Consider the following 17892-nt stretch of genomic DNA (forward strand, 5'->3'; position numbering starts at 1 on the left):
TAAACATGGCAGGGATTCATAATTTCACCATATCACATATTTTTATAGGACTTGGGGATAGCAGGACACAACCCAATAACACTCAAATATATGAAACTGGAATATATGAAGCAGAACTCTCGTTTCTACAGATTGAAGTGAGACAAGTGTTCCCAGGGAGAGGATATCAACTGGCCACGGCTGCAGGAAGCAGCTTATGTGTGGCACGTGGGGTGAGGTTAGCTAGATTTTGTGAGCTTCCAGGGGATGGGGTATTTTCAATAATTCCACCAGCCAAGGAAGAAGAGGCCATTCCTGGGTATTAGGTACCTGGGCTTCTATACATCATTACCCAGGAGGGTCAGAGCCTGATAAAGGAGGTAGCAAACTGTCTGCCAAGAGGAACTGACAGTTTTTAGCCATGTCTTCAAAACTGGGTCAGGACATTTGTGAAATGTTATATTACATTGGGTCAACAGAATTATGTCTCAGCCACTGAATTGTCCTAATAATATTGACAAAGGTCCTGGCTTTGGTTGTCATTAGTTTGGCTTAGGTCATGTGTCCATCCTTTTACAAAACATTTTAGCCAGGAGAAAGGGTTCCTGATTGACAAGACCCTGGTCACATGTTTATTCCTGAAACTGGGAGGTGGAGGCAGTCCCACTCCAATTATATGGATTGAGGGTATGTATGGGGGTGGTTCCTCTAAAGAATGTCTTTTGCATTGAGAAATTCCATGAGAGAAAAAGGAAACACACATGGTCGAGAGGGCACAACTTTTATCACAAAAAAGGGGCAGAATTCCTGGGTTGGAAAAATGAATATCCATCAAATAAGTTGACCATGTAATTTATTTGTAAACTAGGACTTTTTTGGGGAAAAAGGTACTGATACTAATTGCGTCATGGCATTTGGGTAAACAGAAACTGTCCAGTGTAATAGGACATATGGTCTTGCTACCATTACAAGGTATGATCAAACAATATGGTGAATGCTTAAATTAAAAAAAAGAGTATTACAGTAAAAGACACATTGCCATTAATCCCCCTCAAAATACTCCCCCTCGCTTTGAACACACTTATCCCTTCATTCTTGCCACTTTCTGAAGCAGTTCTGGAGGTCCTCTTTCATGAGTGTCTTTAGTTGCGCTGTCATGGCTGCCTCGATGTCCTGAATCATTTTGATTTTGGGGAAGAGCCGGAAGTCGCACGGAGCCAGATCTGGTGAGTAAGGAGGATGAGGGCACACCGTAATGTTTTTATCTGGCAGAAATTGCCATATACCAGAAGCGATGTGTGACATGGAGCATTGTCATGATGGAGGATGATTTACGGCACACTTTAAAACACACCTTCTCTCTACAGTAGCTCACACCTGCTGACTGCACAGAACATGTTGAATCTTGTCACACACTGTTACTAAGGTTCGATGTGCCACTTCCCATGTGAAGATCCCTGCCTTTCTGTTGGATGACACTCGGCAGCAGCATTCACCTTTTAATGTGATCACAATGGAAAGGCTCTGTGTCACACATCGCTTCCGGTACAGCATTTCTATCAAACAAAAACATTACGATCTGTCCTCATCTACTTATTCACTGGATCTGGCACCGTGTGATTTCTGGCTCTTCCCCAAAGTCAAAATGATTCAGGACATTGAGGCAGCCATGACAGTGCAAGTAAAGACACTCATGAAAGAGGACTTCCAGAACTGCTGCAGAAAGTGGCAAGAACAATGGGATCAGTGTGTTCAAAGTGTGTGTGCGGGGTGGGGACATTTTGAGGGGAGTTAATGGTAATGTGTCTTTTACCGTAATACTTTTTTTTTCAATTTAAGCATTCACTGTAGGTTTTGATCACACCTCATATATGGCTTTTAAGGGAAACATGGAATGTCAGGGGGATTCTAGGCAAGTCAAGGAGCTTCATCTGGAGACCATGGATGACACATATGCAAAGTGCATAGAAACTAGCTCTGTGAGACTAGACCAGAATTACCTACTGAGTAACCTGAATGGGAATGGACAGTTAGAAATTCATTGCGTATGACCTTGAATGTCACTCCAAAGACTTTAGATGTTTTTGCAATGGAGAGTGAGCAAAGGTTTTAGAATATGGGCATAATTAGACGAAATCTTTGTTTTAGAAAAATGATTTTGGTTGTAATAGTCACATGAGTAGAAAGGACAAGACATTTAGGCCAGGAAACTGTTTAGAGATCCAGTTTTCTTGATCTTATGCCACGGCTCTAGTCAAAACGATTATTGTCCTTTTCCTGGACTATAAAAGTAGCCTTTTAGTTTATTTGTATAATTCCATGTTTTACTCCATTTCCTCCATTCTCCACATCAGCCATGATGTTTGTAAGATGTAAATTAAACTGATTTGTCCTGCTGAAAACCCGCAGCTGTAATTTGTAGTACAACACGCGAGGCGTGCCGGCCTCACACGCCTGAGTCGCTGTCCACATCTCCAGCATGGCCTCTGCCGCTGCTCTGACTAGCAAGCTGGCTCTTTTCCAGGCCTTTGAAAATGCAAACGCAGTCCTGCCTGGGGACCTTGACTTTCTTGTTCCCTTTTGCTCAGACGGCTGGTCTCATTCCTCGTTCTTACCTGTCTTAGTCTCTGTGGTCCACTCTCTCACCCATGTTCTCTTCACCTGGCTAAGAGCTACTCAGCTGTCAAGCCTCAGCTCAGGAATGGTGCTTGAGCCCCACACCGTAGATCTCATAGATATCACTGTTTCTTCTTCAAAGTACTACCGTATTTATCACTATAATCATTTATAACTATTTATCAATATGTGTGTGCGTGTGTGTTTGGTTTCACTGTTTTATGAAATGTCTGTGTCTCTTATTAAATGTAAGACGTCAAGGGTAGGAATGGAGGCATTTAGGTTCCCCACTAACACCTACGTACCTACTGTCTTTCAGAGAAAGGATTGATATAAATGCAGACAGACAGACAGACATAAATATTTGTTGAAAAAATTATAAATGAATGAATGTATATAAAATAGGATTTCATTCAAATGCAATGAGTTAAAGGCTTAGAATCTGTTGTTGAATGAAATGGAAAGATGACGCAAGATATAAGAGAATTTGTGAAAGTCATTACCAACTCAATGTAGCCTATTGACTTGAATAGTGTTTATTTGCCCTTTGATTTTTATTCCTTGATTAAATTTGAAAGCATTTAACTTAGACTTCATAAAAACTTAATGTTGAGTAGGGTCAGTAGCTTTTGCTTTAAGTTGAAGTATCTAGTACCAGAAAGAAATGGGAGGTTTTAAATTTTAAAAATATATCAGGAAATGATCAAAATATCATTATTTACTAGCTTTACACTTAAAATCAACATACTTCCAACAGGCATTTGAAATTGCATTTCAAATGCAATTAGTGGAAAATGTATTTCCACTAAGTTAAAAGTTCCCATGGGTCTTATCATTTGATATATAATAACTTTATCACATGTGACCTGGGTGAGTTTATCCTGAGCTTATTCTATATTTTATTGAGATTGTGAGTTTTATGAGCCTCTTATTAGATTTTTCTTTGGGAGTAAAGGCCAAACAAACACTTTCTTGATTTAATTTATTATTGGAAAGTGTAAATATCAAAATACATTAGAGAAAATTATGATGTAACCTAATAGGAAAAGTATGTCCATACTTGAAATACAGCACTTCCAGAAATTGATTTCCTACAGAAAGTTTATAGCACAATATTAATTTTAGTTCTAGTAAAATTAGGAAAAATAATGTTTCCTAATGAATATGTTATATATCTATAATATATAATACATCATATAATGTATAATATATAATATATATATTAACATACATATATAACATATGTAATATATTAAGAAATATAATTTTTTCTAATAAATATAACCTCAAAAATACAGATAAAAAGACTGTTAATGTTATTTTTATTTATGTTGATAAAAATATTGAAAAAATCCATGAAATGTATAAAATCACTACACACACACACACACACACACACACACTCACACACACACTGGTCATACCAAAAAAATGTATATAACTGGACACTATGGTCAGCATTGCTCAAGCAGTAGTTCACCATAATCAGAAGTGTCTGGATGCTGATGGTAACCATGCTGAGCACATCTTGTAATTGCAGAAGTCAAACGTGACTTATATTCATCTTTTGTTATCAGTATATATTATAACAATTTACAATTTTAATACAGTTTTTCTTTCTTAAAACGTGTATACATTTTTTGGATATATATATATTATATATATATATGAGATAGAGCAATATTCTATCTCATTCCTAATGGTGTAAAATAAAAATAAAAGTCATTAACAGAATTACAGAGGTTGGTTTAATATGTTTTTAATCCTTTTTAACATTTTAAAAACAACTGAACTTAAAATTATAGTAATGAACATTTTAATCACATACAATACATTCAGTTGAATTGCATTCCAAACCATTAACTACTACAGCAAATTTGATAGCAAATGAAATGTATGTCTGAGGTGTGAATGGAAATTATGGAATCTGCAAAATATATATATCTGTAAAATGCACACCTTTAGATTGCTTTATTTTGGACAATACCATCTTAATATTAAATTAAATTAATATGCAACAGTTCATATATATTGCAAAATATGCATGTTTGTGTATTTGTCATTTCATGACAATTTTTTGTTTCTTTCAGACTCTTGAGAGACTGACTGGAAGATAGACTTTTCTTTGCTGCTGATTGTATGGGAGAAACTTTGACTTTAGAAAGTGGAAATGAGGTTGCTATGGAAACTGGTAATTCTGCTGCCACTCATAAATACTTCTGCAGGTAAAGAGTTCTATTATTATGAATTTTGATTGATAACATATTGATGTTTATTTTTTTCTTCATATGAAGCAATTTTCAAATGCATAACACTTATGTTATTTGAACGACTAAGTGATAAAATTTTGAAGTAATTTTTATGGTAGTACAGGGAGTTCAATCCTTTAAAATCTATCAAGTGCTATTTAAGAACAGAACTAATGTTATTTTAATTATAAATTGTCAAATATGAATTTTTTATAGTAAAAGAACATGATTAAATGATTTTTGTCATCAATAGCAAAGAAGGATAGTTATTTTTTTTATTTCCTTTATAGTGAATTCTTTAAATAATTAAAACGTATTTTCCCTCAAATTTAGAATTTGGTATGGGAAAAAAGCTATATTTATATAAAATAAAAAGTGACATAGAATGTTACATAAGAACTAGATTCACTTTTGTGTGTTTTTTCTTTCCATTTCAATGATACATTGTTTCATTCAAGCTATATATATTGTTTGTGTATCAGTTAGCTTTTGCTGTGTAACAAACCACCCTAAATTTCAGTGGTTAACATAACAAACCACTATGCATTTAGTTGACAAATCTGTAAATTGACAATTTAGAGTGGGTTCAACTGGCTATTCTTTTGGTTTTGCATGGGTGCCTTAAATCTATGGTCAGCTACTGAGCCATCTGAGACCTGGCTAGTAGTCTAGGACATTCTCAGCTGAGACAACTGGGCTACCTTGGCCCTGGTCCCAGGGTCTCTCATCATCTGTGAGTCTGGGCTGTTTCACATGATGTCTGCTCAGAGTTCTAAGAGAAATCAGAAATGTGCTGAGAAAAATCAGACATGTGCAAGACTTCTTGATGTCAAGGCTTGTAACTGACACAATGTCATATCTGCTATATTTTAACCAGTCCAAGTCACAAAATCAGTCCAGATCGAAGGGATATGGAAATACATACCATCTCTTGATAGAAGAGCTTCAAATTAAACTATAAAAGGGCATGGAAATAGTAAAGGGAATAATATTGGCTGCATTTCTAAATAACCAACCATAGTCTGCTAGACCATAGTGTTCTACTTTAATTTTATTGTTTATGATTTTTATTAAAATGTAGTTAGCATCAATATTATATTATTGTCAGGTGTACATCATGGTTATTCAACAGTACTCACCTGGCACTATACATCGTTATTACCATATTATTGATTATATTCCCTATGCTAAAGATCACCATGATAAGTCCAGTAATCATCTGACACTGTACCACGCTATCACAATACTATTGACTCTATTGCCTATGCTGTATATTACATCCCCAAGACTTATTCATTTTATATCTTGAACTTTGAAACTCTTATTCTTCTTTATCTTCCCCCCCTTTTCTAATTTTTTAATTAGAGTTGACATTCAATATTATTTTATATTAGTTTCAGGTGTACAGATAGTGGTTATGTAATTTATGTAATTTACAAAGTGATCCCCCTGACTAATCTAGTACCCACCTGGCACTATGCATAATTATTACCATATTATTGACTATATTCCCTATATTTACATCCTCGTGACTATTCTCTACTTGCCAATTTGTACTTCTTAATCCCTTCACCTTTTTCACCCTGCCCCCAATCCCTCCCATCTATCACCCTGATAGATCTAGTACCCATCTGACACTATACATAGTTATTACAATATTATTGACTGTGTTCCTTATGCTATACCCTACATCCCCATGACTACTGTGTAGCAACCAATTTGTACTTCTTAATCCCTTCCCCTCTTTCACCCACCCCTAACTGTCCTCCAAACTGGCACCATCAAAATGTTCTCTGCATCTATGAGTTTGTTTCTGTTTTGTTTGTTTATTTTTTCTTTAGATTCCACATACAAATGAAATCCTATGAAATTTGTCTTCTGCTGTCTGACTTATTATGCTCAGCATTATACCCTTTGCGTCCATCCATGTTGTCGCAGATGGTAAGGTATCATTCTTCTTTACGGCTGAGTAATATTCCATTGTATACATGTACCCCCTCTTCTTTATTCATTAATCCATTCAGGAACACCCAGGCTGCCTTCACATCTTGGCCACTGTAAATAATACTGCAATGAACATATGGATGCACATGACCCCTTGAAGTAGCATTTTGGATTTCTTTGGATAAATACCCAGAAGTGGATAACTGGGTCCATCTTTGTCTCTTGTTATAGTCTTTGTTTTAAAGTCTATTTTTGTCTAATATAAGTATTGCTACCCCAGATATTTTGTTTGTTCGTTTCCATTGTGATGAAATATCTTTTCCATCCCTTTACTTTCAATCTGTGTTTCTTTCCATCTGAAGTGAGTCTCTTGTAGGCAGCATTTGAGTGTTTTGATTTCTTATCCATTCAGCCCCCCTATCTTTTGATTGGAACATTTAATCCATTTACATTGAAAGTAATTGTTAATAGGTACCGTGTTTCCCCAAAAATAAGACCTAGCTGGACAATCAACTCTAATGCGTTTTTTGGAGCAAAAAATTAATATAAGACCAGGTCTTATGTTATATTATATGGCCTTATGTTATAGTAAAATAAGACTGGGTCTTATATTAATTTTTGCTCCAAAAGATGCATTAGAGCTGATTGTATGGCTAGGTCTTATTTTGGGAGAAACATGGTATTTAGTTATTACCATTTTATTATTTATATTTATTTTATTTACTTTTTTCATCTTTAAGAAGATGCTCTATGATTCCTTGTAACACTGGTTTGGTGGTGATGAACTCCTTTAGCTTTTGCTTGTCTGGGAAGCTCTTTAGCTGTCTTTCAATTCTAAGTGATACCTTTGCTGTGTAGAGTAATCTTGGTTGTATGTCCTTGGTTTTCATCATGTTGAATATTTCCTGCCAATCCCTTCTGGCCTGCAAAGCTTCTGTTGTGAAATCAGGTGATTGTCTTATGGGAGCTCCCTTATAGGTAACTAACAGCTTTTCTCTTGCTGCTTTTAAGACTCTTTCTTTGTCTTTAACCTTTGGCATTTTAATTATGATGTGTCTTGGTGTGGGCCTCTTTGGGTTCATCTTATTTGGGACTCTCTGAGCTTCCTAGGCTTGTATATCTATTTCCTTTGCCAGGTTAGGGAAGATTTATGTCATTATTTCTTGAAATAGGCTTTCAATCCCTTGCTCTCTCTCTTCTCCTTCTGGTGCCCCTATGATGTGAATGTTGGTGTGCTTGATGTTGTTCTAGAGGCCCCTTAAACTCTCCTCATTTTTTTGGATTCTTTTTTCTTTTTGCTGTTCTGATTGGGTGTTTACTGCTATCTTTTTTTTTTTTTAATTAAATTTATTGAGGTGACAATTGTTAGCAAAATTACATAGATTTCAGGTGTACAATTCTGTATTACATCATCTATAAATCCCATTGTGTGTTCATCACCCAGAGTCAGTTCTCCTTCCATCACCATATATTTGATCCCCCTTACCCTCATCTCCCACCCCCCACCCCCCACCCCCCTTACCCTCTGGCAACCACCAAACCATTGTCTGTGTCTATGAGTTTCTGTTTCTCATTTGTTTGTCTTGTTCTTTTGTTGCTTTTGGTTTATATACCACATATCAGTGAAATCACATGGTTCTCTGCTTTTTCTGTCTGACTTATTTCGCTCAGCATTACACTCTCAAGATCCATCCATGTTGTCACAAATGTCAGACTGGTGCAGCTGTTATGGAAGGCGGTGTGGAGGTTCCTCAAAAAATTACGAATAGAATTGCCATATGACCCAGCAATCCCTCTCCTGGGTATCTACCCAAAAAAACTGAAAACATTTAGAGATAAAGACACGTGTGCTGCAATGTTCATTGCAGCTTTGTTTACGGTGGCCAAGACATGGAAACAACCAAAATGTCCTTCGATAGATGAATGGATGAAGAAGTTGTGGTATATATACACAATGTTTACTGCTATCTTATCTTCTAAATCGCTGATTCAATTATCTGCATCATCTAATCTACCATTGATTCCTCTAATGTATTGTTCATTCCCATCATTGTATTCTTTATTTCTGTCTCATTCTTTTTATGGTTTCTATCTCCATTTTTATGTTTCCTATCTCTTTGTTGAAGTTCTCCCTGAGATCAGTGAGCATCCTTATAGCCAGTGTTTGGAACTATGTATCTGGTAGATTATTTGTCTCCATTTTGTTTAGTTCTCTTTCTGGAGCTTTGTTGTGTTCTTTCATTTGGGACATGTTTCTTTTTCTCCCCATTTTGGCTGCCTCCCTGTGTTTGTTTCTATGTACTAGGTAGGGGTGCTATGCATCTCGGTCTTGGTAGAGTAGTCTTATGTAGTAGGTGTCCTGTGGGGCCTAATGGTGCAGTCGCCTGGTTGCCTGAGCAATACACACCAGTGTGTCCCTTGTGTGAGTTGTGTACCATCTTCTTGTAGTTGAGCCTTGGTTGCTGTTTGCACATCAATGGGAGGGACTGACCCTCAGGCTCACTGGTTGTGAGGGCTGGCCTTGACTACAGCGGAGGAGCCGTGTGCAGGTGCTGACCCTACAGAGCAGGATCCGCCTCAGCAGGCATAGCAGTCCATTATCAATGTCCAAGCTCACCTATGAGAGTTGTCACAGAGCATGGACACTGCCTAAGTCCTCTGATCATCAGAGCAGCCCTTCTATCACATCACACTGCTTCCCAGCAGCTGTGATGATGGGAACTGCTGAAGTTTCATGTAATCACAACCAAGCAGAATATATTGGGAGAAACACAGGAACCAATATAACTTACAACCCAGAAACACAGGAATTATAAGAGCCACATATTTAATAGCGATTTCAAGAAATGGAAAGATATACTGATCTTAAAAGTTATGAGAATGCTAAAACATGCGGAAATCAACCATTAAAATCAGAAAACCATATAAATAAAGGCATTTTTACTACCAGAAAATCCAGTGCCTAGAAGTGCTACAGTCATATTTATTCAGTTATGACATTATTTTGATTTGTGTCACTTCTAACTCTCTATAACAAAGATTCAAAGTGAAATAATAATGTATTTTGTTTTGGAGGGACAATAGATTTAAAAAGACAGAGTCATCAATTTGTCCCCAAATTATACCTTTGTGAATAAGAATTCTATTCCTATACTCAAGTTTCAGCTTCCTGTATAAATTTAACATTAACATTTTTCACTTTAAATATGTCTATTGAATCAGCATAGTATCTCTAAAAGATGTTTTGTGTTAAATTAAAATAAATTATTATTCTCAGAATACAAATCAGGCCTGAGGAATTCTCCAGTTCTTCTGTTAATTTTTATTTATTCAGATAGGATGTGATTCAACATGTCGTTTTGCTTGATTCTAAAGGGAAAAAATAATCATATATCTTTGGTGTACAATTTCCTTGTGAAAGAACAGATTGGATCTTTTTTATTTTTTTTTTAAGCCATAGCTATTGAAATAAAATTATTTGAGCTAAACATTGCCCTAGAGGTAAGGAGGCTGATAATGATATACACAAAAGAGCATTGCTTTAAATCTATTTGTCGTTTTAGAGATTTCATGGTGTGTCTTCCTACTTGCAGATACTGTGCTCTAGTTTAGAAAATTATATTGTCTAATGTGAAAGTGCTATTTCTATGCATATGTATAAGGTCTTTTTTGTTTTCCTAAAACTTACTTTTTATTCATTCTGAAAGGACAAGTTTTTTTCATAGTTGTGCTTTTTCCTTCCTATTTTCACGGTTATAATGTTTTCAAAATGTTAACATTATAACCCTCCCCACACTCTAAAATAGAACTTAAAATTTTGCTCCACCCTCTTCCCCTGATTTTTTTTTAATGACTTTACAAGTTCTTCTGTACCATTTTTATGGATACTGGCCTTTGAGTCTTTACTATGAATCACAATCCATCCAGACATACATTATGTTTCTGGAACATTTTTGAAATCATGAATGTTTCAAAGTTCTAATGTTCTATTTTTGTATTTTTAAAAAAATAAAAGAAAATTGAGGACCATTTAATTAAGAAACATAATTGTTAAGAGGATATTTTATAATCGTTGCATGAAAGTGTGTGGTAGGGTAAATAGTTGGCCCCAGGAATATCTAGGTCCTACAGTCTGGGACCTGTGAATTTTATATTAAATAGCAAATGGGTTTTGCATTGTGATTAAGCAAAAGATCTTGAACTGGGCAGGTTATGCTGGAATTTCTGGCTGGGGAACCAGAAGGGGATTTGATGCAGACGGGGAGGCAGTGTGAAGCCAGAGCAGAGAACAATGAGAAAACTCCACGCTGCTGACCCCAGAGAGAGGAAGGGGCCGTGAGCCAAGAGCAGCAGGACCAAACTCAGGAAGCTAGGAAGGCACAGGGACAGATGGACTCGCCTCCACCTGTGGAGGACGGCCGCCCTGTGGCTAGCTCTATTTCAACCCCATGCAACCCATTTTGGACTTCTGACCAACAAAACTGTAAGAAAATACATGTTTGTTATTTCAAGGCACCAAGCTGTGGTTTTATAGAAGCCATAGGAAACTCATGCAATCTGTTTCTTCCTCGCTAGACATTAAGTCCAGGAGGGCAGGGAGTGAACCTCCTGGTACTTGGTAGGGATGTAATAAATTGTTGTGAATGAATGAATGAATGAATGAATAGAGGAATGAATGGGTTTCAGTGTTGTTTGTCCTACCTGGATTATCATCAAGTAGAAGAAACTCAGTCATCTAATTTCCTCCGAGGAACAACTGGTTCCGTCTATCCCCACACCATTGCCCTTGTGTTACGATCTTACTGTTCTAGGATCCTAGAGACTGAGGTCGGGTAACCAGTAAGAGTTCCAGATGATGCCCTGTTTGAATGTTACTCCCTAAGGACAGAGGTTTCCACGGCTTTATTCGCCGCTGCTGCTCTACCCCCTAGCACACGGTCTGTACATATTTGTCAAATATACATATTTATCAAATGGGTTGAGGAAAGCAGTTCCATTCAGGCCAGCATGAGTGCCTCAGTGTGCCAGGCACTGAGCTTGACCCTGGACTTCAGCAGTAAGTAAGAGGGCCACGGCCCTGCCCTCTTCATCCTTCAGCCGAAACACAGAAACGAGCACACAAGTCAGGAACTGCAACAGACAGAGTACAAGCTGCTGTTTGGGTGACATAGTGGGGAGCATGTGTGTGGTCATGTCCTGGGGACACATGTGCTGTTTTCGCCAACCCTCAGTCCATTTCTACCTCCTCTGACAAGAATACCTGGTCTTCTAGGGGTCCACTCGTTCCTATCAGTTGTGGTTTGAGTGGCCCCTGCGACCTTGTGGATCATTCAGGTGAAATGTGCCCCCACCCTCACCATACTGATCGGTTCCGGATCTGTTATATCTGAGCCAATCCCTGGGATTTGACTAAAGTCAGACAACACAGAGGCATTCCATCTGTGCTGTTCTAGGCAGGGTAAGAAGGTACCAGGGGCCACTGCAAGGGGATTGTTGGCCAGAAAATGAAATGAATACCAAAGCGGGACAACCCCAAGGAAGAAAGGCAGCATTTCCTAACTCCATCTGTGGACTTTCAGTAAACTGCCAATAAGGTATACTTTCCCTACTTTCGGCTAATTTTAGTGAGACGCTGCCCCTTGCGATGGAAAGAGTATCGTCTACCAGAGGTTAGAAAACTTGTTTAGATCCAAGTTACTGGCGATGCTGAGGTCAGAAATAGGACTTGGGATCACTGCCTGCTCACCGCTGGAAATGGGGAAGAACAAATACAGGAGTGAAAAAAATGGCATAATTTTTCCTGAGAGGAAAAAAAAGTATCAGGAGGTTTAATACAGACTCAGAAGGCTGATTCTTAGCCCTGAGGTACTGAACCATCTACATGTCTTAGGACAGAAAACGCATGCATGCAACTGGGATAAATATATGGACCACACTGACAAGTGGAGGAAAACTTAGCAACTCTAAATCTAGGTTTTTGTCTATTAGACAATACATGGGAAGTTTTCACAAAGAAGTATTTTACTCTTAAATAAATATTAAACACAGTGTCTATAACACATTTGTAATGGGTGTAAAGCAGGAACTGAAATACCGTGAAGGATCAGATTTTGTTGATGATAGAATGTCCCCATGTATGAGAAACCCAGAGTTTACTGATCTGGTTAACTGTTAGTTTCCTACAGTGAAAAAGGCTCAGCATATACCAGACACTGCTTTCTTTAAATCTTTGACTTTACTAGGATTTTTTTGTAAAATGTGTGAAATCAAAGGCAGATTTCAAAATTCAAGTTCAAATATTTACCCGGTTGAGTTTTTAAAATATTAAACACTCGATTAATAAGGTAACAATGACAAACAGCTAAATCACACGCTATGTTAGGAGTTATCCCGGCTGAGAGGCAGCACGATTTTAAACCCAGGGCCCAGCAGAACTGTTGTCCTTAGAACAGTGTCCTGAAGGTCAACGGCTGGAATTACAGACTCAAACATAACAGGAGGTGGCAAACATCACCAGTTATAAGGAATTTTATTTCCGTGAAGTTCAATATGCATGTCATCTTAAGAATTCCTACCTAATGTCTTTCCTTTTAACTTTGTTATTTAAAAAATCTTATCACTTAAATGCAGTTTTCTCCAACATCCCTCTTGGTTGTTTAAAGGGATTACCCTGTACAATTGCATTTGTTTTGCTACTGGCCAAGCACTTCTGTAGGAATCTTACAAAACTATGCACTGGACACTTATTTAGTCAGTCCTGAAGGAGGGCTGTTATTCCATAGGAGACTCTGTTTTTAAGAGAGAAATTGAATAATTCAAGGAAGGACCTTGGGGTGAGTCCCATTTTTTGGCTTGGCAGAATTCCAGGCTCCTTCAGGCATTCTAACTATTGTGTTGTGTCATCGGGGCTCAATGGGACGGTTTCTCCCACTGTATTAATCACTCTTCAGAGACTGGAAATTGTAAGAGCTCTTTCCTGCCGCCGTTTGCAAGTAATGTCTACTGACAAATGTGCTTACATTCTTTTCAGAACTTCTCCCAAAGTAGTTGGTTCAAACTTGAATGAAGTTGTTTTTAGTGCTTATACCAATAAAGGGGGAGAAAAAAAAAAAAGGAGAAAAAAAACTTGTGTGTCAGCATTTTTACAGAGCTTGCCATATTACAAACGGACTTGCCTGGAAGTGAATCTGAGAGAAAATCTACCTCCTTCTAAATCATCACAATCAGAGGACACTGAAGAGTATTTATTATTGCTTGAATTTTCCTGTGTCTCAAACATCACCTTCTGTTGACTTGCAAACCAGAGTAAATGAACTAGCAGGGAAAGCCACGGGGATGGAAACACGCACTGACCAGGATTTCTTCAATGAGGACAATGCACCGCATGGCAACTCCCTGAAATGGCAGGTGTGGTGACCCTGCTTCTCTCAAGGATCCCAGAAGCACACCCTGGACGTCCCCCTGGCACCGAGAGTGATGAATATTGAGCACACCACAGCCCACGCGTGGCCTCGGGCCTTGCTCAGATTTATTGTTAGCCTCCCAGCTCCTTTTGGAAGGGGACGCCAGGCTATATTTTTAAGTCAAGTGACATCTTTGCCATTTCTAATAGAGATGGCCCAATTTAGAAATGCTGAAAACGCCGTTTTTATGCAATGCCTCCTGCTGTAGATGGTCATCTGATTACCAAATGTTCCTCCAAAGTAATTGATTCTGGAACCCTAAATGAAACTCTTTCGTAGGACTGGTAACAACGTAGAACGTTTTTTTCTGTTGTGTCAGCATTGGGAGGACGTGGTTGGTATATAGACAGGACATTCTGCAGGGAAGATAGACTCTTAGGAGAAGGGAATGTGGGAAATAGTGTTTTCAACTTGAAGTCTTTGAAGGGGAGGGTCACGTTTTCTTTAGAAGTAGTGTTTTCACTTTAAGGTACCATAAATAGCTATGCTACAAATTTAAAATAGCACAGGGCGGGTTGAGAGCTTTTCTTCTCTGACTTAAAACTTTCCTGAAATTTAAAATCGGACTCCTTCCCATGGCCAGCAGGACACTAGACAGCCTGACTTTTGTCAACCTCTTCCATCTCAACCTGTGCTTTCGTCCCTTTTCCTCACTACTCTAGAGCCATACTTCTTTCTTACACTCGCAGAAATATCACAGTTGTTCCGTGCTCAGGGCCTCTGCACTTGCTTTTAGCTGCTCGGAACACTCTTCTCCAAATGCTTCTAGGGCTGGCGCTTTCCATTACACACACCTCAGATCCGTCACCTCCGTACAATGATCTCTTAGAACCCTGTGGAGGCAGCCGTCACCTGGTCCCACCCCTGGTCCCTGTCACTCTCATCAGCCCTTCCTACTGTCTTCAGTGCACTTACATTATCTGAAAAATCCTTATTTACACATTTGTTTGTTACATGTCCATTTTCTGTCTACAGTAGAACATAAGTTCTGTGTAGGCAAATATATTTCTAGTCGTATATGTGGCTGCCTCTCTCATGCATAGCACTGTGCCTGGCACAGAGTAAGCACTCGATGGATATGTTTAAATAAATGATTAACCTCTTAGAGTAATCCCCCAAGACTTCCAAGGGGTAATCCAATGTTCCCAAACACTGTTAGAATTTTATTGGATAGTACCAGAATCCAGTTTTAGGCATAAGTATTGTAACCACAATACATCATTTGGTCATAGATAGGCACATTTGTACTTGAACAACAACAACAACAAAAGGATATATACTGAACACACAAAGCTGCTCCTAATTTTTGAAAGTAACTCATGAGTTTTGCTTGGAGGCACTTGACATGGTCAGGCGCCATTTTAGTGCTGTTTGTTCAGGGAATATCATACTCCACATAGAGCCAATGCTATTTTAATTAATACTTTAGGTAGCAGATCCCCAGTGATAGTGGGTTAGAAATAATCTAAACATGTAAAGCCGTTAGGCTGTATTTTATCTCAGGATGTACTCGTTCATTCCTTTCTAGTTCTGGGCTATCAGTCAAGCCCACCCCCGTTACTTCTCCCCGTCTTTGGAGTTGCCTCCTCAGCTCTTTCCTGTGTCACAGTATCATCTGTATCCTTTCCTAGACGTGGCGCATTGAGACCGACTCCTATGCAGAAAATCTTTCACAAAGCACAGCTGATTCTGTCATTAGTCTGTGTCAAGACCTTCACAGACACCATTTCCTATGAAGTTCAAGATGCCTAATCAAGCATTCAAATACAATTTCCTTCAACAAATATTGAAAGTTCTCCAATTAAGTCAATTCAACCTGTGTCGTGAGGCATGTCTTCCTCACCCTCCTTCATGTAAGTCAGACTGTTTCACTGGGAAGATCTCGGCACGTTTTCAGTTTTCCTCCCTAAGCCTCTCTTCATCTGAGTGTCTCCACCTGCATTGTTCTCCTTGAGATTCAATCTCTCCCGTAGAAGTCAAATGCAACCTCTCTCAGCCAAGTTCAAATATGACCTCCTCTCTAAATAGTCGTCTATGCAGCAGGTAATACTTGTTTCTCCTTAACTCGATTCCATGAAGAGGAATTGTCATTTCCACACATTTTGCTTAAAAAGGGGTCATTTTTCTCAAATATACACTCATTCTGAGAACGATATAGTATTTACTTTGCTGAAAATAAGTTTATAACCATGGCATGCTCAACTCTAAAAGGAGCATAGAGACTAACCTTTCGTATTTGATTGGTTCTGCCCTATACCTAGTGCTGTATAGTTTACAGAGTGATTCTGTTCAGCACTTCATCTGTGCTTGACTGTGGCAAAGGTCGGGTTGTTACCATGTTTCCCCAAAAATAAGACCTAGCCGGACGATCAGCTCTAATGCGTCTTTTGGAGTAAAAATTAATATATGACTTGGTCTTATTTTACTACAATGTAAGACTGGGTCTTATCTAACATAATATAATATAAGACTTATGCAATATAAGTCTTACATTAATTTTTGCTCCAAAAGACGCGTTATAGCTGATTGTCTGGCTAGGTCTTATTTTCGGGGAAACATGGTATCTGTCTTCTATAGCTGGAGAAAGTGAAACTCAGAGGTACAAGAATTCTCAAGGACCATAGGACTAGGAAATGGCAGAGATGATGATGGGAACACAATGCTCAGATGAAACCTTGTTCGGTATTTATTCAAGACATCACTTCTTGGCACAGATCAAATTTGTGTAACAGTTGGCTTTTAAAGTTGACGTCAGTTGTGTTTACAGGCCAGGTTCTGTTCATGGTGAAATATGATTTAAAGAGGTAGTCTCCGAATTTTTATGACCAACAAATAAGCATATAAACCCAACATGTCTATATGTGTGTGTATACATTAGAAAACATAAAAAAAATATAAATTAACAAACATATTAGACAAAATAGACAGACATAGAATTTCTAATATAATTGCCTTTTCTCCCCATCAATAGTTCAGCTTGTCTAATCTCTACGAGCGAACTGGTCCTCTTCAGAGACTGTGTATCTTAAAGATAAGAAAGTATGTGTCCTTGTGGGGGAGGTGACAAAGAAAGAACAAACCATCTGCATTTACAGTAGTTCTCAACTCAGGAGAGTACAGGAGTTTGGGGTACACACCAGTCACATTTGCAACATCATGAATCAAGCAAAAGTGGGTAAATTGGAAAAAAAATCGATTTGATGTATCTCACTTCATTAAAATATTATGCAAACCTTAGGATACATTTGCAATTCTACAGATACCATTTGAAATTGTAGATATGTGTATCAATTGCTGACAGCTGTGTAACTAACCACCCCCTAAATCAGTGCTTTAAAACAATTCATTCTGTTCTATGATTCTGCAACTTGTCTGGACATTTTCTGTGCTTGTTTCACTCTTCTCTCTGGCATCACTGAGTGGGAATCAAAGAAATCTAGAAGCTGGAAAGAGAGAGAGAGGCTAAATTACCCAGGGCCTCTTAAATTATGATGAGGAGCTGGATTTTCTTCAAAATACCTCCTAACTATATGGATTTTTTTTTTTTTTTTTTTTTAGCTATGTTGTCATTTATTTCCTTTCTCTTACCTTTTTATAAAAAGACTCACATTAATATATTTTAAACTAGTGTGAATTGACAG

The 17892-nt window shown here is 38.0% G+C and overlaps 1 protein-coding gene across 3 annotated transcripts in view; it reads left to right on the forward strand.

Moving 5' to 3' along the window:
* CNTN6 (contactin 6) overlaps positions 1–17892 on the forward strand; it is a 253496-nt gene that overhangs the window by 50817 nt on the left and 184787 nt on the right. For all 3 annotated transcript variants that reach the window (XM_019755809.3, XM_019755810.3, XM_019755811.3), the window contains exon 2: positions 4686–4820. In XM_019755809.3, the coding sequence (XP_019611368.3) occupies positions 4766–4820 (55 nt within the window). In that variant the 5' untranslated portion in view covers positions 4686–4765. The remainder of the gene's footprint in view (positions 1–4685; positions 4821–17892) is intronic.

The sequence above is a fragment of the Rhinolophus sinicus genome, chromosome 5 (genome assembly GCF_057876585.1).
Source record: "Rhinolophus sinicus isolate RSI-liver-muscle chromosome 5, RSI-T2T, whole genome shotgun sequence".
NCBI classification, from domain to species: domain Eukaryota; kingdom Metazoa; phylum Chordata; class Mammalia; order Chiroptera; family Rhinolophidae; genus Rhinolophus; species Rhinolophus sinicus.